Source organism: Eurypyga helias, unplaced genomic scaffold (assembly GCF_000690775.1).
Source record: "Eurypyga helias isolate BGI_N326 unplaced genomic scaffold, ASM69077v1 scaffold5530, whole genome shotgun sequence".
Lineage (NCBI taxonomy): Eukaryota > Metazoa > Chordata > Aves > Eurypygiformes > Eurypygidae > Eurypyga > Eurypyga helias.
The window spans coordinates 86,073-110,536 of NW_010224990.1; the positions used below are offsets into that span (position 1 = coordinate 86,073).

At 41.8% G+C, this 24,464-nt stretch overlaps 1 protein-coding gene across 1 annotated transcript in view; it reads left to right on the forward strand.

Moving 5' to 3' along the window:
* The window catches only part of AGBL4 (ATP/GTP binding protein-like 4), a gene marked incomplete at its 5' end in the record, with an annotated part of 153,204 nt that overhangs the window by 54,750 nt on the left and 73,990 nt on the right, over nucleotides 1–24,464 (forward strand). Inside the window, one exon of the mRNA XM_010147501.1 lies at nucleotides 14,510–14,672. Within this exon, the coding sequence (XP_010145803.1) occupies nucleotides 14,510–14,672 (163 nt within the window). The remainder of the gene's footprint in view (nucleotides 1–14,509; nucleotides 14,673–24,464) is intronic.

Genomic DNA, 24,464 nt, shown 5'->3' on the forward strand with positions numbered 1-24,464 from the left:
AGCCAAAAGCTTTCTCATCAAGATGCAGTAGAGAATCCTTTTGTCTTGTATTTGTGCATATTGCACTGTGGATTTTCAGTAGGAAGCGAGTATAGAAATCCAGTTGGGCCACTGTTTTCTTGATAGATCTGTTCCAGAAAAAGAAAGATGAATTAAAAACTCCCGATTCCTGTCTTTTTCTCTATGCTATGGTAGTTTGTTTTATGCAAGAGTGGGAAAAACATGCAGTAGAGAATCCTTTTGTCTTGTATTTGTGCATATTGCACTGTGGATTTTCAGTAGGAAGCGAGTATAGAAATCCAGTTGGGCCACTGTTTTCTTGATAGATCTGTTCCAGAAAAAGAAAGATGAATTAAAAACTCCCGATTCCTGTCTTTTTCTCTATGCTATGGTAGTTTGTTTTATGCAAGAGTGGGAAAAACTTTGCATCAGTCTCTGATTTTCCTAAGGCTACGGAGAAGATTTCCTTTCCTCTGCCTTTTCTATTCCTCTAGTAAACCTACATTTCCCTTTTCTTCTTGGGATCAGCAGTGGCAGCTGGCTGGGTAATGCCTGGGGAGGATGTGTGGCTGCTGTTGCCTCACAGTATTGTTTAACCATGAGCCGTAGGTTTTGGGGGTTCAGGGGACTGCTGCATTGTAAAGCTTTCTGGGGTCAACCACTGACAGTGCTTCTCAGAAAACTGTCCAGAGGGCAGAGACTGAATCCATACTAAACAAGGAGGGCCAGCAAATGTATCTGTTCCCAGCTGTTTGGAGCCTGGGCAAGAGGGAGTTGGGTTATAGGAACAGCCTGTTCTTGTCCGAGAAGACCTCAGTGATTGAGTTCCTTATCTGCACCTGGTAGTTTCAAAAACACATTATAGATAAGGAGGTGTTTGCAGATCATAGCAATGAAAACCTGCAATTGATAGGAGTTTAGAAATTTTGTGCTCAAGTGTGGGATTTCTCTCTGTTACTGTGGGAGATTAAGTGTTCCTCTTAGTGTAAGCCTCGGTTGACAAAGGGAAAACCTTTGAGAAAACGACGTAAGAAATAGAAGACAATAGCTAAATAAACAGCGCAGTCTCTCCCCTTTGACTCCTTTCTGTAAAGGCTGGCAATCGGATGTATCTATGTTGGTATCCAGTGCACCACAGTTTCACCTTCGGTGCTGCTGGCACTCAGTACATCGAGCTTTCAACTTCCATCCTCCTGGTCTCTTGAGACCAGAAGCTTTTCTCCTGCCATCCATCCAAGCCATGCTCAAGGCAGCTGAGGGGACAGAAGTGTTGGAAAAGGAGACAGCCACAGAGTGTCTGATGTTTGTGAAGCAAGAGGAGTGAATATTACTGTCTCCAAGTGTGAAAGTCTCTGTTCTCTTGTTTTCAGCTCCTGCCATGTGGGTTATGTGACTGGTTGGAAATATCAGGGGTGAAGTCTGTTGCTCGAAGAGAGGAGAGGAATCCAGAGCTTCCTGCATTTAAAAGGGGAGGTGGAGGGAAAAGTGTTGAAGATTAAAAATAGTGTATGTAAATATGCCCTATTGACTGCTCAGAGGGAAGGGGGGAAGTGCATCGTTAACATTACCAGGCTGGTGTTTGAAAGTGTGGGAATGGACTACTGTTGTTACTAATTAATTTTCCAAAGCTTCGGGAGGTCTCATTTACATTGTATGCTGCTGCGGCCATTTGTTGGGATTATAATACTTCAACAGCAGCACTTCAAGTGAAAACTGGCGGCTGCATGAAGTGTTGTCCATAATTGACTAGCTCCATGTCTTCACACAGCACAGAGACAATGTTCCATTATGTTATCCATTGACAGTATCATTGAAAAGATTACGCTCCTTAAAGCATCTGTCAACCTTGATTGATTTACGAGGGACAAAGAACTGAAAAGGTTTGAAGTGCGGGTACAATTTTTGCCACCGTTTAGCATACATAATGGTTCTCCTTTGATGTCAAAAGCTCATCTTCTATTAATAATGCAGAGGGCTTTTGAATGCTGGCTACTTGTATGGAGTTCCACACTAATAACCTACTTGCTGTGAAATGGGATTCACTTTGGAGAAGCAGTCATTTGTCTGGGTTTTACATGTTCGGAATGAATCCCGACTCAAAGGGATTTCTTTCAGTGCTCTGCATGATTGCAGCTGAGCCCGGCACGGGTTAGGGAAAGCAGGCAAATCCTAGCCTGCTCCTCCAGCCGAGAATCTGGCAGAAATCACGCAGCCAGATGCAAAGGAGCATGAACAACAAGCCTAAGATGATGCGATCAAATGCCTTGTGCCGTTTTGTCTGGCAACCTTCTATTAATATACTTTAGAGTCCATTTCATGCCTGGACTGCTTTCTTCACCTGTCATTTCCAATAGGCCTTTTTATTTAAATGACAGCATCCAAGGGAGATTGGTGATTAGAGTAGGGGATGGATGAGGGATTTGTGCCTGCATGCCTGTTGTAGGACCAAAGGCAAGTCACCCAACATCTCTGTACCCCGTCTGTTGAGCAGAACACTTACCCTCCCAGCACCCTCAAAGGCTGACTGTGGTTTGCAGGTGAAAGGGACCAGAAATTCTTCATTGGTACATGACTTCAGAAATAGAGGCCTGCCTTTTGCTTAGCTGGTCAGCACGTGACGAGGAAAGTGAAAGGAAGAGGAGCTAGGAAGTTCCTCTCATAAATAACTATGTGAGAGATACCCTTGGGCAAAAGGGGTAAAAGGATAAATTCTGTAAAGAAAATATTCTATGATTTCAAGGTTTATGAAGGGTATTTTTAAACATTGGGGAGTAAATATAATCTGTATGAAAGCTCTAACAGTGAGAGCTGACAAGCTCTTTCAAAAGGCTGACTCACTGGGTTTAGGAGCAGCTGTTGACACCATGTCTCAGTGTATTATACATCAGCCATGGCTAGGAGTTGTTGCAGTACTTGGAGGGTTGTTCTTCATTTGACCTTTCTTGTTCTGGAGAGTGGATTAGTCACAACGACCAGACACAAGCACTTGAGCATTTCAAGAACCTGCTAGTCTTAGGGGTGGCTAATTTTGACCTTTGTGACAGTATGAGAGGAGGCCATCTGTTCTCGCTGGTTCATTTAAAAGAAACAACTGCAGCCATTCTTGGATGGCTTTATCACTTTGTAAAGATTGCTTTTCTTTGCAGTTAAAGGATAAAGACTGGCCAGAAGTACGTGGCTTAATCTTGTTGGGTTTTTTTTCTTTGGACTCTGAACTGATGCTACTTGGGATACCTTTGAGCTCTCATTTCATTTTCTTGTACTCAACTTTCCAGAAGAGCACCTTCCTTAGAACTATTGTTTGTCATCCTTTGTGTGCCGTGGTTATCTTGATAAAAACTTGGGGTCTCATTATCTTGGGTACTAGGTAACTACTGAGAAAGTCCATAACCCCAACAGCCTTCTATTCATGCTGTGTAAGAGTCAGAGAGCGGGTGAGAAGTTACTTGCTTGAGGAAATCAGAAAACAAAACTCAGGTCTCCCGAGTACCGATCTGGTGTCTTCGTCAGTCGTTCCCTATGTTTTACACCACACTGGACACCCAACAGTGAACTCTTTGAACAACAACAGACTCAGTTTCCTTTAGGGAAAATGTTGCTAACTCCAGTGCTATAACCCTCTGACCTAAAACAGGTTGTTGAGACTATCATTGTCTCAGCAATATAAGAAAATTCAGACATGGAGTGATTTTGCTCTAGTGCTTTTTGTTGTGGGTTTTTGTTTTGGCTCTTTTGGCCAATCTAAAATTGAGCAACCAAGTAAAAGATTTTAATCTGTCTTTGTTTTCTATTGTTTTCCTTTTATCCACATACTCCAGGTCTGTTCTTCTAATTTCCACAGCACCCACCCCATCCATCCAAGATTTCTTAGGGAAGATGTGTTTGTTCCAGCAAACCTCCTCCCACCTACCCATTGCAGTCTTGCTGAGCTGTTATCATTTACTCATGCTGGACATCTCCCTCTTAGTCTGGTGATCCCTATTACCAATCCCAGGGTGTTTTGGGCTATGTCTGAAGAAAGTGCTGGCACAAGTGCCTGAGGGAGTAATAACAGCTCATGAACATTGAATGAGCAAAACCCAATCATCTGTTCTGAAATAAAGGAGAACCAGTTCGTATTGCATGTGGCTGGACAGGTAAGGGGGAGCAGCCAAAAAGTTACTCAGACCTAGAATTCATCCCAAAGTGAAATCTATACTCACTTTCACCACCATCTCCTAAGTGCTGCTCTGCTCTTCTGGCAAAAACAACCCTTGTCCCAGAAATGCAAAAGCTGTTGCATTCAGGTGGGTTTTGTTAACACCATACAAGCTTATCAGATCTACGCAGAAATCTCTTAAATCCTGAGCACAACAAATGATCCTACCTTCTTTTGTGTTGTCTTGTACCAGGTCATTCCCAGGAAGACAAATACAGCTATTACATGCTTTAGCACCCCCCTGGGATGCATTTTTGCTCGCTTCTTCTTGGACCTGTTCATTTATTTGTTTGTTTGTTTGTTTATTTATCCTGGAGTCTGGGTGAGGGAGAGAGGAAATCTGTTTGTGGTGGCACACGGAACAGATTAGAAAGTCTGTGCTTCTAAGCATTACAGGTTTTGGTCTCACAAGAACTCTGCCCTCTGGAGAGTCATGGCTAAATGAAACTGCTCTGTTACATTGTGCTGAACCAGCCTACCCCCCTTTTTATACAGAGGGTTGAATTAATTTATACTGCAAAGGAAAGGAAAAGGAAGGGGGAAAAAGTGTTTGAGTAAATGGATTTTCTTTCAGTACCTTCTTGCTGTGTTGTTTGTGCATATAAGAGTTGACAGCCCCTTCTCCATCCCCACACAGGTAGAAATTATGAATATCCACACAAGAAACAAGTTTTCGTAGCAATTTTCTGGTATATTTTCAAAGACCATCATTACTCTTACCTAATGTCAGCAAGCTGGGAGCAGGTGACAGCCTCCCAGAGTAGCACAAGTGAAGGGAGCTCCTATACATTCAAATGCCAGCTACCTCTCTTGCAGAGTGCCAGGAATTTCACTCTGCTGGGACAAACTGTGCTGCAGAGGGGTAGAAGTTGGTTAAGAACTGGTCACCTGTCCCCCTCCCGGGATCTCTTTCTGGGTATTACCCCTTTATCTATGTGATATGTTAACATATGTAGAATACAGGTCTGGTTCAGAGAACTGCTCTGGAGCAGTGAGAGGGCCCAGGAGGAGTTTGAGCACTGGGCTGTACAGGGTTGCATGTACAGCACGCTGCCCTCCTTAGGAGGGGTTGCAATCTCCTGATTTAGACCTACAAGCAAGCAGAACATCTCTTAGCCACAGAACAAACCACTTTTTTTTCTGCAGACTATTCACAGCTACTGCATGCATGAAGGTTGTATTTCCTTTTCTCATTGTCTTAAGTTTCTGTCATTAGTATAAATGATTATGAAAGCTCTCCCAGGAGACCGCACACATGCGCATAAAACTATTGTAAAGAGAAGCATTGCAGGCTGTTGCTAGAGGCTATTTTATTGTATATTTTGAGGAAACGTCTCATTTTCTACTGACAAATAGGGAAACTGAGAACTCCAGAGGCACGAGTTATTTTCTAAATGGTGTGATTATTCTGTAGAGGTTAGACTAGGAAATACCAGATTTGGCATCTTTGGGGAAGGATGTGCTCTGAGAAGCAGAGCTTAATATTATTAAAAAACAGGTGGGGAAAGCAGATCTTTTCTTCATCATTACCCTGAAGCATTTGCAGATCCCTTATTTGTGTATATCACTGGTCACAGCTTGGGCTGGCTCTTTAAAGGGAGATAAATTTCAGTCTAATTCTCTGGTTTATGGGTGATGGGTTTGTGCATAGGTTAATGGTTGGGTAGGTGGCACTGTCACTTGTGGCTAAGTGTAATTCTGGTGGCAGGGAGAAGCAGGATCACTGAAGAAGCAGCTGAGAGGACCCGAGGAAGTGTGGTTTGGGAGCCAGAACACTATGTGCGTGCATGTGCAGTTGCGTGTGTGTATTCAGGGTGGCAGAATCTAGTGGCAAGTAGAGCATCAGCCAAGGTCTGCTGAAAGGATAAGGTGAAATCTGCCACCTCCTTTTGCCTTTTCTGAGTCAGTTGTGGTGGGCTGCTCAGCTCTGTAGGGGAGCCCTTAACCAACTTTGTGAAGGTCTCAGGTAAAACCATAGCCACCCCGCTTAGTCTGGCTTCAGGGTGTTGTTTAAGAAGCTCTCAGAAGAGTTGTGATTTGGATTCCAGTGGCACTACCCGCTATGGTCAAGCCAGTGAACTCGAGCATCTTCAGTGCCATAGCACTCACGGAGGTGGGAGTTGCAACTACAACCAGTTTCAGTGGAGGTGAGAATGAGTTCTGGCGAATGTGAAATCCAGGACAAATCACTGTACTGGTGCTGCCAGTGTAACTGGTACAAGGTGCAGAGACAGGCAACGGGCTGCGGAGACCTCCATCAGCCCTGGAGCTGTGCAGCCTTGTAGAGAGCAGAGCACAGATAGCAAGGAGCAGTGAAAAGAAAAATGCAGTTCTTGTAGTTCTCACAGGTGAACAGCTGAAACACAGAAGCATGAAACCCAGTTGCTTCTCTAAGTACAGAGTTTCCAAAAAGGGAGCTCATTTGGTAGGTTTGGTTTTGAGGTATAAACTGAGAGTTTATAAAGCTCCCTCCTTCCAACCCCTCTGCTCATGGCCATGCAAATATGTGTTTCTATCAGCAAACTTAAGCAGGCATGACTGAAAGACTCTTGGCAGGGATGGGGATGAGGAAAGATCTGGAATTCCTTTACTACACATTAAAGGGATAATGAAGCCCCTCAGGGAGCAGATGTGTGTGTGATGGTAAAGTTCTATTTCTGAGGAGAACTGCACTTTAAAGCCTGATGATGTGGTGCTAGGCAGGTTGTGCTCATGGTACTCCTACAACATGATGATGCCTTGAAGAAAGGGTGAATGCCGTCTGCTCTCCACTGAGCAGGAGGAAGAAGGCAAAAAAGACAGGCAGTAGAATGGTGAAAATCTCTTAAGATTTGAGGCTATTTGGTCTTCAGGTTTCAGTTTCAAGTTTTTCACTCTCATGTTCTTAGGACAGGTCAAACTGTCTCAGATCTCCTCCGCACACCTCTTCTCAGATTTCTGCAAATCAGATTTTAGTTTGGAGAGTATTCCCTTCTTAAACCCGAAGTTTGCTGCCCACCTCAGTGTTTCCTACCAGGCACAGACGTTATGACAGAAAATGCCTCAACTGCAGAGCTGTCAGTGAGAGTGAGCAAGTGAGACCTTTCCACAGGAATATCAATCCAATCTGGCTGATCATAAGGGATCTGGAAAAACTCCCAGTAACGGGATCCCTCTTTGAAACAATCCTGGACTTTTCAAAACCTCTTCTTCCCAAATTTCAGTAGTCACAAATGACTTTGAGATGAACCATGTTTTCCTCCTGTGCATCAGAAACACAGCAAAGCTGCAAGGTGAGATGAGTCAGGGAGTAATTTTGAGCTCTGTTCCCATTTCATCACGTGTCTGTTCCCAGAATCCTTCCTCTGCCTGCTGCCTCCTTCAGATCAGCTTTCTGCCTTTGGGAATTTTTTCTTTTTCTTTTTTCTTTTTTTCCCCTTTCATTTTTAAAAATAATTTCATTTACATTTCAGATGGTGGCTGCAGCTTGTTTGTAAAATAAATTGGAAGAAGGCTGCCTGATAGCAGCCTCCCAAATGCCATGATTTCCAAGTCTCCAGACCCAGTTGGCATGGAGTTGATAGTCTGTCATAAAAAACACTAACACATATGCTTTCCAGTCTATTAAGAGAGTTAATGGAGCTGGTGAGATGTGGGTGTGTGGAGAGAGTTAAGTTGGCTTTTGAAGTGAGAAGTTCCTCAGTGCTTCCAGAGAAGTAAGGAGATAAGTTTTGCTTGTAAGACAGCTTGATGGGCTACCAGCTGCAAGCATGGCAGGGTCAAAGCCGTGACTGCTGGGCACACCATGGCAGTAATTAGCTCTATCCACATGAGGGAAGTGAGTTGCCAGTTGCACCCCTCTTACAGCACCCTGTGGAGAGGCAAACAGAAGAGTCACAATTTTGTAATATTGCTATTTGTGATCTTCTGTGGCAAAGATTTCAAAGCCAGTGCATTTCTGTGCTCTCTTTCTAACTTTTGCAGACTTCAATAAAGCATTCTAGAAAATGAGAGTGAGTTATAGCTGATACTGTAAAACTCTTCACTGAGATAGATTTGACATTGTCTGGGCTCCAGTCCATTTCCCAATGGCACGTCTATTCTTCCTTGATGACAAGTGTGTCATTCCTTTTTTCTAGAGCACTAACTACTAACTTTTTTTATTATAGCTTTTTTGCCACGCTGGGCAATGAGTTGAGGGCTCATAGAGGTCAGGCACGCTTTAGGAAAAAAGCTTGCTCTTCAGATGTAAGATCAGCATCAGCGGATAACTCTGATGTTGTAATTGAGTCCTGATTATGCTTGGCCATTGCTGATGTTGACAGGGGAAGAACATGAAGAAATTTGTATCCATAATCCCAGTTTACCCCAGTAGGTAAAGTGCTTATTGCTCAACTACAAAATGAGCCAAATGTGGCCATTTTTTCTGGTTTGGGGGTTTTGTTTTTTGGTTTTGGTTTGTTTGTGGTTTGGTTTGGGTTTTTTGGGCTTTTTGTTTGTGGTTTGTTTTTTTTTTTTTTAGGAATAGTTAGCCTCAGTTGTGACATACAGCTCATTTCCTAATGAATAGGCATAGGGTCATCCAATATATTTTTAATTATATGTTGCAATATGAAATCATGCTCTAATTATGAATCCTCTTAGTGGTTATGTCTCTAGTCTTCTCCAGGAAGGATTTCTAACATGATTCTCTGAAACTTGTGAGCATACAGTTGAACATGCTACATCCTTTTGTACAACACCTCCTGGATTTGCATCATTTATGTGCAGGGAAGATTTCTTTATGCTCAGTTTCATGCAGATACTCTGTTTGAGAGGACAAATGGAAGCATTTAAGTGCACGCTACAGCTCAAGTTTTTGAAGGTATATGCAGTTTGCTACTTCCTTCTATGGCCACATAAACAATCAGTTGTGTTGCAGTAGATGTGAACAGCTGGTACTCCCTAGACCTTGCTACATCAGAAATTCATCTTTCTCAATCTGTCAAAGCCTGTGACCAGATCTCTGTCTGGTTGATGATTTCCCTCCTAATTACTTTTAGTCTTTTGCACCTTGTAGTTTCCTTTCTTGCTGGGTTGAAGAAACACCTTGGGATTGTTCAGAAGTGATGTGCAGTCTGTAGCCTGCTTCCCATGCTAGAGCCTGGCAAGGTCTGATTACACTGGGGTCATACCTTGATCCCTTTTCTCCCTAATGTGTTGAGCAATTTCAGAACAGCAAAGATTCATTCCCCAATAAGTCCTGTATGAGTAAGTACCTTTTCTGCCCTGTCCCTTTGCCCTGCCCCTTTGCCCTGCCATCGTGAAAGGTAGAACTGAACCTCCCATCCATGACTGGCTAGACACGGAGCCTGCTTGACATTTCAGCCCTTTCTGGCACCTTTTCTTTCACTGAACAGTGGACACAGATTTACTGGTTTCTGCTTCCAGTTTTTCCTTTTGTGCAACCTGATGTTTTCTGATGCTGTAGCAAGACAAGTCCCTTGTGAATTCACACATATTCTGAGGAGGAGGTCACACCAGTGGAAGCTACCACCAAGCAGAAACACTCAGATTCCAAGTCCATCAGAATGCCAAAAGGTGGATTTGGGCAAACTTAGTCTCAGATATGTGAGAAAGGTCATGTTCTCCCTCTTTGTCTTCTGGAGTCCCTCTTGACTGGTACAGGCATGCAGAGTCAATCGGTAAACTGCCTGCCCTTACTGTGTGAATATGGACTGCTCAGGGTGTTAATTCCAGCGGTTGTTAGCAAGACAGTGGCGCAGTGCTGAGAAACCAAGAGTATCCTTCTGCCATATGGGAGCTGCTTAAGCTGTTGAGCTTGCAACCTAGAGAGGAGGGGCTTGAATTCACTGAGGAGAGACACAGTGTGGTAGGCATAGTGTCCTTACCAGCCAGGAGACAAGACTGCCCTGAAGACAGGGGTTCTGGCACACTGAGGGGTCTGACCAAGGGCCAGGATTTTTTTTTCTGCTTTGAGACCACTCCAGAAAGAATTTCCTTGGATTTTTTTTTTCTTTATTTCCTTCCACACATCTCTGTCTGCTGCAATGGCTGATAAGGTGCAACTGGTTTACGAACTGCCCAGCTATTCACTGTTATTGCCAGTGGGGAAACCTGTCATACAGAAGGTATGCAGCACAGCACGGTAAGGAGGAATGAAATCCCGTAGGAAGGCCTGAGGAAGCTGCCACTAATGCGTGAGATGTAGAGAAAGGGTCAGCACAACTTGAGGCTCTCAAGTGTGAGTGAAATCGAGGTGTAGTTTTCTGGTGGGTTTCTTCCCGCCAGAAAATGGAGGAATCCTTCACTCTTCCTGCTCTGCTCTCTTACACTGGATTCTTGTTGCTTGGCAGCTCCTAATGTTGCAAATAGCAATTTATTCACTGCATTGTCTCACGCAAGCTGGGAAGCACAGTCCTTCTGTGAGCTTTAATGTATCTGTGTGTTTTAATAACAAATTACTGTTGACTTTATACAAATATAATTATTTCAGAACTTTAAAGTCTTTGGTGTTTCCTCCCCCTAACCTCCAGACTTTATATTTTCTGCTGCTGTTGACACTCCCATGTGATTCAGCCTTGGAGAAATAAATATTTGTTTAGCTGTTCTCCTGCTGTGCCTGCTCAGTACATTTGCTTAATGATGACTTCAGTTCATCTTTTCAAGGGTTTTAGGGCAACAGATTCTCCCAGAAAAATAAGAGACTTGTTTGCAGACAACTTTACCTTTCCCCTCTCTTGCCCTCCCCTTCCTCCCAAAGATTACAGTTTGATTAAATAAATGTGCATGCAAAAGGCTCCTTTTGCCACAATAATAGATGGCTTTTCATAGCCTTTGTTTCTGCCTACACAGTTGCCAAGATCAGTTCTGGTGAAGAGTCAAAGTTTTGCCTGTTTATTTCTCCACTCCATTTATCTTGACTTGAAAGAGTGAGTAGAAGGTTGGATTCAAGCAAGTACCTGCTGCCCTTCCTTGTCATTAGTTGAATTTTCTGAACCTGTAATTTTCTAGCGTTTGCGCTAGAGCCAAGCCCAGGCTCCTGTTTCCAAACATGCAAGTGTTCATACTTGAAAGTTTTATGTTCCGTTTTTTCTACCCCAACCTTCTTGAGTCAGATCGGAGACCTTACTTTCTACTCAAGACATCAAGTTGGTCTATGCCATCAGATTTTTTTTCAAAATGAGGACAAAGTTAGCCTTAAAAATCTACATCTATGCGCCTAAATGAAGTTTCAGCTTCTTTTTATTCCTGGAATTGCAGCACTGCCTGGCAAAGAAATAAACAGATGATTTTATTAATGACATTGCCATTTCAAGGGATTTTACACAGCTGAAACTGGAACTCTTCTAGTAAACAAACAAACAAACAAGAAAAAATAAAAACCAACAAAACAAAACCAAAACCCCCAAACCTCACGAAATAGTATTATAAGAAATCAAACTCTGGAAAGATCCAATTTTTTTTTTTTCCTTTTTTGGCCATTTACAAAGCCTTCTTCAAATTATTTAAACTACTTATGCTTCACTTTTGAAATATAGCAAGTATAATTTTGCCAATAACCAGATCCAACTTCTGAGCTATTTTCTGCCAGAAAGCAAAAATCACTTCAGTGAAGTAACACATAAGACTCTCTCTTCATCTATTTCCAGCTGATGAGGTTTCAGCTTATAGCAGAGATTGTTTTTTATTAGGCCCTGAGTACATGACCTGGCACTTGTGCAGCTGAGTTTCATCTGACTACTATCACTCTGGTCCTCGAAGTCATCCCACTGCTTTTTTTGTGTGTGATATTCAGAGCCTCCTCCATAATGATGATTCATTCCAGTGTGTCATCAGCAAATTTTGTTGGCATGGTCATCCATTACTGTGCCAAAAATTGTGATGAAAATATTATGCAAGATTTGTCATCTTGAGGAATCATCCATGAGGAATTCAACTCATAACCTCCCTCTTGCCTGATTGAAATCATGTGAAATAGAGCTGAAAAGGACCTCATGTCCATCTTGTATCCCAAAGACATGAACTATACTCGGCAGATACCTGTCCAATTTGTTCTTAAACACAGTTGATGAGATTCCATAATCTTCATAGATACTCCATATCAGTAACTGTGTCTCCTAATCACTGGACTACTTCTGTCCCTAATGTCTTCCCTGAACCACGTCTCTGACATTTTCCTTGTTTTCATTGGGCCAAATATAGCCACAGATTTATCTCATTCCCCTTGTGATTGATGCTTATGCTACCAAACCACAATACCATGTTCTGACATGTTTGTTGTCTTCTTCCTTTGGGCTGGCTCCATACACACATACTCATCAGCTGATGCTCTTGTACATTGAAAATTCCACCACAGGCATTCATTTGAACGTGAAACACGATCCGCTGAAATCAATGTTTACTTGACATACGAAGCAATCCCCAGAGCATGATCATCTCCCTTCATGGTTCTGAATTTTAACTGAAGACAAAGCTCTCCCCAGTTTCAGGGTCCCAGTAGTCTTTTGAAGGAAGTCAGGGAACATTCCCTCTTGTACACCTCCTTAAGCATTTTATTCCAGATATCAAATTAACAATAAATTTCCCCATCAGTCCCTATAGACACTTTATGCCTGTGTCCCAAAGGTCACCCTTACGTGCCGTGGCCGCCCTGGGTTCTGGCTATGAAAGCTGTGGGGAGAGAGCAATGTCGGTGCAGTGCCGTGTTCCTCTTGGCAGGCCTTTGTAATCCCAAGTATCACTGTTATGTAGAATATCCTCAAGGTTTGAGACACTGAGGAATTTCTATGATGTGCACATAGCAGAATACATTCTGTGTACAACTGGCCACAAAGATAAAGATCATTTTACAACAACAAGAAATTGCATTTGGAAGCTCCTACATATAATGTTAATAAGAAACCCAATTCCATCTCATTCTAATTAACCTGCAAAGCTTCCCTTTTTATAACATGAGAGAGACTTCAAAACACTCAGAATGTTAAACCCATAGGCATTTCCATTCTTTATATCTTCTGGTACACACTATTCGTCAACAGTTGTTTCTCATTTCAGTATTCATCTGATTTTCTCGGTCTGGAGAAGTTTAAGATTTTGAACCAGTGCATCTACCTTTTTTTAGTAAGAAAGAAATTTTATTTTCTGTGTTTTTGAAAAGAGATGGACTTGATAAATACTAACTTTGTGTTGGCAAGAAAAGTTACTAGCCTTAAAGCTCAACAGAGGACCCTGGATAGCTCAAAGAATCCTCCGTGGGAACAATGACTCAACAGAAAGTTATGTTAAGCATCTTTTATGTTTCACTAGCAATGCAAAAGTCTTAAAGCAGGAAGATATTAAGGTCTTTTATGCAACAGATCCAAGTTGGATCTAATAAGTGCGTCTTTTTGCCTTTTTTTTTTTTTTTTTTGTGGTGGTCACTAGCTTGTGCTGAGCCCAGATCGACTCAGTGTAATAGTTATGAGATTTGTGAATAGAGTCTGATAACCAAAATGAAATTAGAATCCATTTTTCTGTCTAGTTGTAGGGACAAGCTCTGAGACTTCAATCAACCTGAAGATGAGCGCCCCTTTAGTCTCCAGATGTCATGCCTTCAAAGGAGAACTAAAACTCATTTATGGAAATACTTGGGAGTCCTCCCGCCCACCCCTCAAATGAACAGTCATAAAGCTGTAGAGTTCTTAAAGCCAGATCTTCAGGAATAGCACAAAATACCGCCTTTTATACTGTGCTGCTAGCGCTATAAAATAGTGTGGTATATTTTTCCTCCCAGAGAGCAACACCCAGTTAACATTTAAGTTAGTGAAGTGGAAATTTTGTGACCTGATTTAAGAAACAGTCAAATGTCTTAGGTGAGAAAGTTTCACTAAAACGTAAATGCCACTATATTTTCACTTTGCTTAAGAGTTCGGGGTAAGGGGTAAGGGGGGGAAATGGTTATGATACAGGGCAGCACAGTAGAGAGAAGGAAGCCAATACTGAAATAATAGTCCAGCTTAACTTGTGAGAAGGCAGCATCTGGAAGGTTCAACTCATGTATAACAGGCTTGCTTTGTGTCATCCAAAAGGGGAGGAGAAAAACTGATGTTACTAGTGAACTGAGATTAATTTTGTGAAAATCTGCAAAGCATTACTTATAGTCTATGTGCCAGAATTGGTTCCATTAATGGTCTCTCCAGGCCATGCTCAAAAAATCATGCAGTCTCATAGAGCGTAAATATGATTTGGCAGTGTGAATTTAACGATTTTTTATTTTAACAGACTCCTTCCAACCTTTCCCTTGTTCCACTCATGAACTCTCTTCATGTCTTTGTGTTCTTCCTCCTGCAGTCCAGTACATCGTTCAACAGAGATGCTGTGAAAGCAGGGACAGGCCGGCGTTTCCTTGGTGGTCTGTTAAATGATACGTCCTACTGCTACACTCTGGAAGTCTCATTCTACAGCTACATATTGGGGCGACCTACTTCTGCTGTCCCCTACACGGAAGAAGCATGTATCCTTTTGACACCCTTCCTTCTCTTGCAGCACACGTGAGCTGGGCACTTGAGGTAAATACTTCTATCTTAATAAGAGTTTGCTGAGATAGGAACACACAAGTGGAAATGTGAGTCTGCTGCTGATGCTTTAATTTCCCCCATATTGATTCTCCATACTGTGGAAATTCAAGAAGAGAAAGGCATATTAGATCAAATATGCCATTTCCCTCTTGTAGGAGATTGTCTCACACACTTATTACAGAAACTACTCCTGGAGAGCTTGTGATCCATTCCCTTGCACAGCCTTCCATTTCTTTCTTCATTTCTCTCCTTATTCTCTCATTATCCCTGTGTTTGTATCACTGTTTTAATAGCAGGTTGAAAGTGCATCTCTGGTACCAAGTTAAAATACCTTCTCCGCCTTTGAACTGCAGCCAAAAGGCTCTAAAGGATCCATTAGGTTCTTCAGCTGCCTCAGGGCCAGGTCTTTAATACCAGTTGACAAAGAAACAGAAAGCGAGCTCTGCAAACAAAACCGCCAAGTTTCTTCGCATTTTTGAGTGCTCAAATAGCAGCAGTGTCTCATTCCTCGAAAAGCACATCTCCATCTGGCTATCTCAATGTATCAAAAATTTGTAGAGTTGTTCTCACTGATATTATGATCTGGTTTTATTTTCTTTTTGTCACCATGCTCAATCAAATAACCAGTGCCCATACTTCAAGCTTGAGTGTGTTATTTCATTTTGTCATTCTATCTTGGTAGTTTTTGAAATTTCCAGAGGTTTAGAAACACTGCAGAGGGAGAAAGATTAGCTGTGATTGCCTATTTAACTCTCCACTGCATTTTGGAAGTTGAGGAAGGTTTACGGCTTTAGGGTAGCGAGGGGGAAACTTTCACGAGACATAATTCTTCACCATCCATGCATATGTGCACACTGTGGGGGAATAAGAGTGAGAAACCAGGAGCAGGGAAAGTAATTCTTAATTATTTGTGTTTTTCTGGTGTGGCTTCTCCACTAAAACTGAAATTTGCAGAAAGGAGGGGAATGAATATATTCAGGTGACTTATCAGACTTAAGCATTTGGAATACAAGCTCTTTTTTGCCCAGTAAGGTTAACTATTTCCAAGGAATAGCTTCTTGCAACATACATGCATGTAGTACAACTTGCCACTGAAGAAAAAACTGTCATTACTCTTAGATTTAGGTATTTATTTTCTTACGCTGGAATTTTGGCCTTTTAAGAACACATGCCTTAGCTTCACCTTTAAAATCTCTCCTCACTTAGTACTCATTGTATTGATAACTGCTTATTTATCTTCCTTATTTATCAAGTACAGTTTTTTCAGTGAGGAGTGGGAAGACTCCTTATACAAATGAGATCATGATTCCCTTGAATATGTTTTTCTTGATGAGTTGTAGGTCATGCTGGCTTAGTTTCCTTTTCCATAAAGATTTTTGTTTCTTGCTTCACATTACAGAGGTTTCAGGTATGGGGTCTAACATCTCTACCTATTTGCTTGGCTTGCCTGCTGCTGACAGAGCTGCATCATTGTCCATTCAATCATTGTGACCATCAGCTAGTGGACACAAAACTGGCCCCAGATCACAGAGATCCTTCTTAGTGGTGATGTATGGGAAGCTCAACCAGCAGCTTGATGTCTACTGTTATGCTTTCACCTAGCCAAGTGAAAAAGGAGAAGCAGCTGGTTTTGACTGGCTGGGCAGACAGCAAGCAGGGAAGGCTCTTTGCCCATGTACTATGCTCCACTGGTATTTTGTCCTGGTAGGTTTTATTACTTCCCTTTCAGTGGAGGGATTCTGGGTAGAGTTCTGCTTTTGACAGCTCTTCCTCACGTCTGCAGTTTCCTAGTTAGAGAAAGAAATGGAGCTGCTTGAAGCAGTCTCTAGGCTGGTGTGCGCTAACATAGGAGTGACTGGATTTATGCACATCCTGTCCTGGCAGGGGAGAAGTTTCGTATCACTGAAGCGCCTGTGACCAAAAGTAAAACAATTGCAGAACGTTCCAATTTAGCCTGAACAGCTCTTCCAAGCTATTTGCAAGTCAGTGATTAATTAATGCTCAGATTTTTTAATGGACCTGAACCAAAGACACAGCCAGTCAGTTCATATTGGCCTCCAAGGACAGGCGTGCTTCTATTAACTGTCTAGCTACACGCAGGCAGCAAGTCAAGCAAATAAATGAAGAAAATATAGTGAGCTCAAATCTCATAAACTGATAGGGAAGGTATTCAGGAAATCTGCCTTCAGAGATGTATTTCTTAGGACTTAGTTCATCCCACTGTGGTGATACTGGGTTGTGGGTGGTTTTGCTTTGTTTTTTAATAGAAACAGGAGCAGGGAGGGTGGAATTGTTCAAAGCTTTAACTGTTGGATTAAGAAGTGCAGCCTGACAGCCTCAAATTCAGGGGACACGTGGCTTTGAACACAGACCATAAAGCAGATCACACCCCACATTCAGAAAGTAGCCATACTGGCTTCATGTAGAGACCAAAACAAATTAGGATCTCCACATTCTACAAAAATACTAGTTTCGCCTGATGTTGTTGCGGTTTATGAGTGAGAAAACTGAACAAAAATTTGGTCTTCTGTTCGCACTGGTGACATGTAATTTCACCTGTCAGCTTCTTTCCTTTACAGCATTCATGGCAAATAAAATCTAATTCCTTTCATGCCATTATATAAATGGGCTAGGTTTGTTGGGTTTTTTTATATCTTTTCATGTTCCTCAGGGTTTACGTGCTAACCCTTATGATCTGTAAAAACCTCCACATGAGCCTGTTATAGGTGTATTTCTACATTGGGTAAGAAGATGCATTTTGTTTAGACTTGTGTGACTGAAACATACTTTGTAATTTTTAAGATAAATGGATACCTTACATGCATAACAATGGGGGACAGACTTTCTGTCTGGTAAGTGTTACTTGAATTCTGACACAGTGTGGACAGTAATTTTTTCAATAAAAAAAGTAAGAAAATTTTTAAAAGGGAAGGGAAGGTATGATTAAAAGTGGAAATCTGTTCCAAGCTACTATAGTTAGTATGACTGAATGTATTCTCTTAAACGAAATACCTTAAAGATTCAGAATTAAGAGGATTACACCTGCTATGTTCTATAAAAAAAAAAAAAATTGGCCCTGAAGTTGAACTATTTAAATGAAATCCAGGAGTGACGATCTTCCATCAGGCCATGTAGGGGTTATATGTTTGGGACATATATGGTGGGATAACAGCATCCTGCAGCATGTTGGATTTCCAGCCTCTTAACATAGCGAGTTAACTTGTTTGCTTGAATGTCTCAGGACACAATTAGTATTCTATCAGTAATGGTTACTGTTGGAGTCTCTCCTGTATTTTCATCCTACAAACAAAGCACTGCACCAGGTGTAACCTCCTGAACATCCTGTTACACGTTCCTTCAGAGGTATGTGTGTGCCTGGTAGGTCTGTGTCTAACTGATATGTTCCTGGTGTATGAGAAACATGAGGGATATGTTCTCTAAGCCTGGCGCTGCAGAATTCCCTATGATAACGTGCTGCAGATGACAGTGTATGGACTCTGTTTTGAAGGCATAGTAAAAGGATTGTAGGCTTGTCGGTTAGTTGCCTGAACGTGGACGGAGAAATGATTAAAACCCTTCTCACACGTGCACACTTTTGGTGGTAACTGATTAAAAAGGCAGCGCAGCAACAGTTTGCTGAGCACCAGGTGACGAAGCTTTAAAATGAGCTGATATGCTTCCGTTAAATGCCATGTTTTACTAAGCATTTACAGGGCTTATGGCACAAGGCGTGTAAACTGCACTGTAACATTCCCCACCAGCAGCTCAACTGCTGAGCTGTCTGGATACACAGCAGCCTCCTAGCTGGGCCGGGAACAAAGGATAAAAGAGGGGGAGGAGGGATGAATCCCCAGCTGTAGGACTGAGCGCTGCTCCAAAAGTACACCCAGAATTGCTTTCCACTACAGCTGCTGATCAGCTGCTGTCACAGCCTGACCTGAGAGTGGCCAGTAAAGGAGTCTCACATCAACAGCTTTAAAAATTATTGGGTTCATTTTTGAAAGTGTTTGAACTGGATCCCTGCTGCACAGCAGGCAGCCCATAAGAGCGCATAAAAGGTTTTACTCTTCCGAAGACTAGCCATGAGGTAGGAAGATAGAAATGATGGACACTAGGCAAGAACTGGTATGATTGTAGCCTGATAGCTGTAGGGGAGAATAATCATCAAGATGGGTAGCCATTTCAATTGTCAGTGTGCCCATGGCTTTTTTTGGGTATTGCAACCTTAATTCTAAGCTTCCTCCTGGTGGGGAAGTCCCTCATCCGAAGATGGGCCTTTAGTCATCTATCTGTATTTCTTTACACGCTGAAACTACTTCTGAGTGGAACGGGAGACTGGAACCCTGGACAGGTGGCACAGTTCTCCTTTGTACTGCTTTCCTAAGCACATCACTTCACCTCTTTGCTTTAATGTCTTCAATATAAAGATCAATGAAATTTCTTTTGTAAAACAAATGAACAAACCAACAAAAAAAGGCGTTTTGGAAGCCATGGGTGAAGAACATAGAAGAAAAAGACTAATATTATCCAAAGGTTGGTCTTTTCACATTACAAACAGCTGAGAAACTATCTCAACACTTTAATACAGTATAGCTGAACCAACTTGAAAAAATATTGCTTGGTATTTTCCATTTTGCTGAATGGGTTGAATTGAAAGCTTTGCATCCCTTAAAAGTGGATACAGGCCCAGAATGAAAGCTTGGGTTGACTAGAGTCTCTTCAGGTGCCTAAAAGGAGCTTGTGCCTTGGATGCTTGGCACAGCTGGGACCACCGGGTTCACTCTTATTCTTAACTTCAAGAAGAATATCAGCCTGCTGCTTCGCTGGGGACTTGGGAGGTTAAATGCCCTGGAGGAAACAGTCATTTGCTTATATCCAGATTCCTTTTAAAGAGTACTTGGATCTCAGTAAATGCCTATCCCAGGGAAAATAAATCTGTATGCACACTACAATTCAAGTAAAAGCATTTATAACTTTTAGAGCTTCATGGACCTGCCAGTCCTCCAGGGAAAATGTGTTTGGTTACCTTTTTTGTTTTGTTTTGTTTTGTTTTCTCCAGATTCTTTTCTTGGTGACTGCCTGTCCTGATCTTCCTAGCTCAGTTAGTGGTATCCTTAAGAGAAGATGAGCCAGATTATGGCCCTTGCAGGTTCATTCCCACTCAGTGAAGGCAACATTACTAACAAAAGCCAGTGACGTATGAAAGGCTGTGCTGATAAAGCTGAGGGAGCTCTGCAGAGGTTATCCAGTGTGCCTAATGTTTGAACTTCAGTTAGAGCTTGTTGCCAAGATGATTTCAAAGTAAATTGGGCACATACTCAGGAGAAGACCTCCAGAGGTACTCATCTTCATCCTTCTACTAAGCTCCTAGGAACAGGCTCCTTTCTGTGGGTTTCAAAAAGTGGCATTAATCCTAATCCTGCAGATTTTCATAAGAGTGAAATTCTTCAACATCATCTCTCCAGTATCTGGTTATTTCTCAGTACCATGTTTTGGGCTGTTTTTTGAGGAAAGAAAACAAAATCTTCTTTCAACTCCCTAGTCTGTGTGAAAGTGTCAAGGTTTACAGCCACGATTTCAAATGCTCTTAATATTACTGGAAGCATAGAGTTAAATTATAGAGTTGTAAAGTTACTTTATAGTGATAATGCTGTCAAGCATCAATATCTCTGCCCCAGGGCATCATGGAAACTCAGTTAATGATATAAGAAACTGATATTTTTCAGGGTTGCAGCTGTTGGCTCATACCCAGAAGGAATCTGTGTGTTTGTTCATATCGGGTGTATACAGGGGGACCTGCTCAAAGAAAATTAAGAAACAGTGAAAGTCTGTTTAATGAAGTGCAGTGAAATGAAAGTGCAAAGCAGTTCATGATGTTGCTGTATGCACACCCCTTTCCCTCACAGAGTTCTATACAGTGGACAGTGCTGTAGAAAAATACTTATTTTACTGTAAGAGAGGGTGTTTGTGGGAGAAAGTGTATATTTTTATGTAAATTTGTTTATCTAGTTCCCTGTAGCACTGACTGCATGAATCTTTGCAGACACCATCTGGGAGTATCAGTAAAGAAATTAAAATTAAGGCAAGTGACTCCAGTCAGCTTAGGAATATCTATAATTTTTGTAATGGATTTCTTAGCATCTGTATCCCAAAGTGCTTTGATAGCCTCAGATGAAAGATACTATAAAAGTGCAAAGTGTTATTATAAAGATATTTTTTTCTTCTAAAGGTGTGGGTTTTTTTTTTTTCCGAAATGGAGAATATCGGTCTTGGAAGGCATCTTCAAAGTATTTCCTGCTGATTTAACCAAATTATTCCAGTTACCTTTTGGCTACCAGCCAGGTATCAAATACCATGCATGTGAGTGGGGGAAGTGGTCTTGCGGCTAACTGCAGCAGTAAGAGTGGTCTTGAGTAACCGGTTGGTTTCTCTGTGTGCCCAGGTGCTTTGCATGCTGCTGGTTTGGTAAGCATTCCCATGGCTTTCTGTGGGAAGGGCAGGTCAGACTCATGGTCTTGCCTTCAGTAGAAGTGAAAGGGAGTTTGTAAGCTGAGGATCTAGTCTTGAGGAGAATGAAGCATCAAAGGTACTGATTTGAAGGTGCAAGTTAGACTGATCACCATGCTTTACTCCAGAGTTTGTTGTCCTGAGCATTGTAAAGGGGGACCCCATATGAGGGTATAGATTAATTTCCTTCTTGTGTACACAGGTTTCTTTCCCAGGGATACTAAGGTACAGGGAAGAGAAGAGATCGTTATTGTGGGACCAGAATGTAAGCAGGGTACATATCCAGACCCATAGAAATGCCCTCAAGTCAATTCTGGATATAAATGCAGGATCCTGTGCAGAAAGACTTCAGTAGCTGTGAGCCTGGACCAGGGCATTTGCACAGGTTGACTTGACAGATGTCAATATTTACAACCTTATTAGGGAACAGGGACCTTGTGGACAGTAGGAGCACAAGCATCCTAGAGACACGTGCAAATATTGTTCCTCGTTCCTGCCAGTGCCTCCTGCACTCAGTGCTGGCAGAGAATGTGCTCTTTGGCCTAGGGATGTGTCCAGTGACACAGGAAGACTGATCCTTATAAGACTGCCAAGGTGAGGAAGCTCAGTTCTAAAAGTGATATTCTAGCCAGTGCAGCATTTGGGGTTTCTGTTGAGACACTACATGTGGTGCAAAACTGTCACTGGAGCTCTACTGATTGAAGCCCTCATCATTGCTTTTTATTCAAACTATCAGTGGCTTATAGTTGCTAGCACAGAACTAACTCAAAATTGTTTTGACGGTGGCATAAAAAAATAATAAAATTTGCCACTTAATAATAAAAATTGTTACATTTTTATATTATTATTTCTTTTGCACACAGGAGAAAATAACTTAGACCAAGGACAAGTTAAGCTCTTGCTGAATGGAAGGTGAAGTTGATTACATGAGTGATTGCAGAGTTATGTCTAATATAAACAAGGGGGGAAGCTCCCTCCAGGCACTGCTATCCATCCTTCTTGGAACTGGCTTTCAAGGTTTGAACACGTCTCATGAACTGGTTTTTCTACAAACTTGTATTTTTCCTTTGTCTTATAAGCAACTTAGACAAAACTAAGCATATGTAACTGATAGTGAGGCTCTTGGGTGCTCAGAACACCATACAAATGCTATTAGACCCATAGTTAAAATAATTCTTCGGTAAATGTTAAATTCCTATTAGTAACACTTGCTAAACTTAAGTGCAAAGGAAAGGGCAAGGCTAATCTAAAAGGCAATGGAGAGCAGGGCTAAAAAGATATTAACAATTTGTTGGAAATGTCTGAGGGGAGTGGTTAATATGACTAAAGAGTAACATCTGTGGGTTGAAGGTGGAGGTTGGGAGAGGGCTTTAGCCAGTGCGGTGCTTTGGAGCTTTCCCAAATGTCAATGGGATTGAAGAGAAAAAAGCCATTAAGAATGAGGCGGTTTTCAAAAGCAATAAACAGAGAAACTGCAGTGTGTCTGCAGCAGGTCTCTGCTTTTCTGCCAGCCTGTAGTGGTGTTTGTGTGTCTCCATGTTTGTCATCTTTTTCCTTTTCTCTGTGTCACTTCTCTTCTGGATGCGTCTTCTCCCCTGTGCCTGCCTGTCTCGTATCTTCATCCTCAGCATCTTGTTTGCAGTTTTAGGTTGTTACCCCTGCCTTGCCATCATCTCATCTGCATTTTTGCAGGTGTTGTTGCATTAATCAGACACACCCACTGTCTGCTTTTTGTTCATTTCTTGCTGTGGTTCACCTAAACGATTCCTTATTTTCTTTTATATTTTGCCATTTAAAGACTCAGAAGGGCTTATTGGTGATGAAAAGGAATTCTAGGGTGGGAGCAGAAGTTATTTTTAACTACTACTTTAGTCCCAAATATCAACAACCTGAAAGGGATTCAGAGATGTTTTTTAGGAAAAGAAATTAGTGTCTTTATGTCTGGATGTCTGTCTTTCGCAGCTGCTTGACCAATTGCAAATGAATTTGACAGTGATAAAGGTCTCATAGATATTACATTCCTACGAGTTTCATGAAAAATTGCTGGCTGAATGAGTAGAGACCAAAATTAATCTCTCCAGTGGGGACAGCTACATCTCTATTGTTAGAAATCAGAGGACAGTAGGCATAAAAGTCACAGGCACAGATCCCACATCTCCTTGCCATCCTGAGCATGTCACTAGTGAGTGGAGACCTCACTTTCCTTTTCTCTACAAACTTTTACCCCTAACACCTATGCAAACCTTAACAAAAGATATCTCATGGCATCCTGAAAAGCAGATTCCATCTTCTCTATCAAGCCACTGCTGAAAGAGGCCAGGAACCTGGCAGATACAGTTCACAAGCAGAGAATACCTGTTCAAGCCAAATCCAATACGTGCCCCCCCCAAGCCAGCAGTGTTTCGTCTCACCTACAGGTGAAACTTTGTCCAGGGTTCAGATCAACCAAGTCTGAACATGTCTCAGGCAGAAACTAAAGATAATCTGCAGCTCTGATCTAGTCTTCAGAACCCTTTGTGTTTTGATAAGAGCAGGATGGGTCTGATTCTCCCATGTCTCATCTCTTAATGGAAGAACAGTCAAATCAGCTCAGATCAAAACCAGTGCTCTGCAGTGTCTTGTCTCTGACAGAGGCCAAAACAGATGCCTGAGAAGAATATAATAATAGAATAAGCGTATAACAATACTTCCCCTGAATATTCTTCTAGCTTCCAGCAATTAGTGGTTTGGGGATCCCAGAGCCAGAGATGTTGATTATGTCTGCAGTAACACTCAATGGATTTGTCTCCCATGAACTTGTATGCATTTTTAGCATCCACAGCATTCCTTGCTAGGGATTTCCACAGCTTAATAATATCTTGTTTGTTTTAAGCCTACCACCTGCGAGCTTTGCTTTGTGATTCCTAATTGTTATACTGGAAGCAGCATTGATCCCCATCTGCTTTCCCCATGGCACTCATATCAGCCACCTTTTTGTCACGTTTGGAGTCTCCTAGCCTACCTAGTTATTTGCTGTCTGAGTATTTATCCTGTACATCATAAGCAGAAAAATATTACCAGATCAAAATAATTCCTTCATTTCTAGAGTTGGTATATCATCTTACACATTCTTTCTAGGTATACACAGCTGTATGTGTTGCCAAGCAATGAAGAATCAACCCCAGTGACTCTAATGGCAGAACCTGTATTTGCTCTGTGTTATGATTCTTACTTGCACTCAG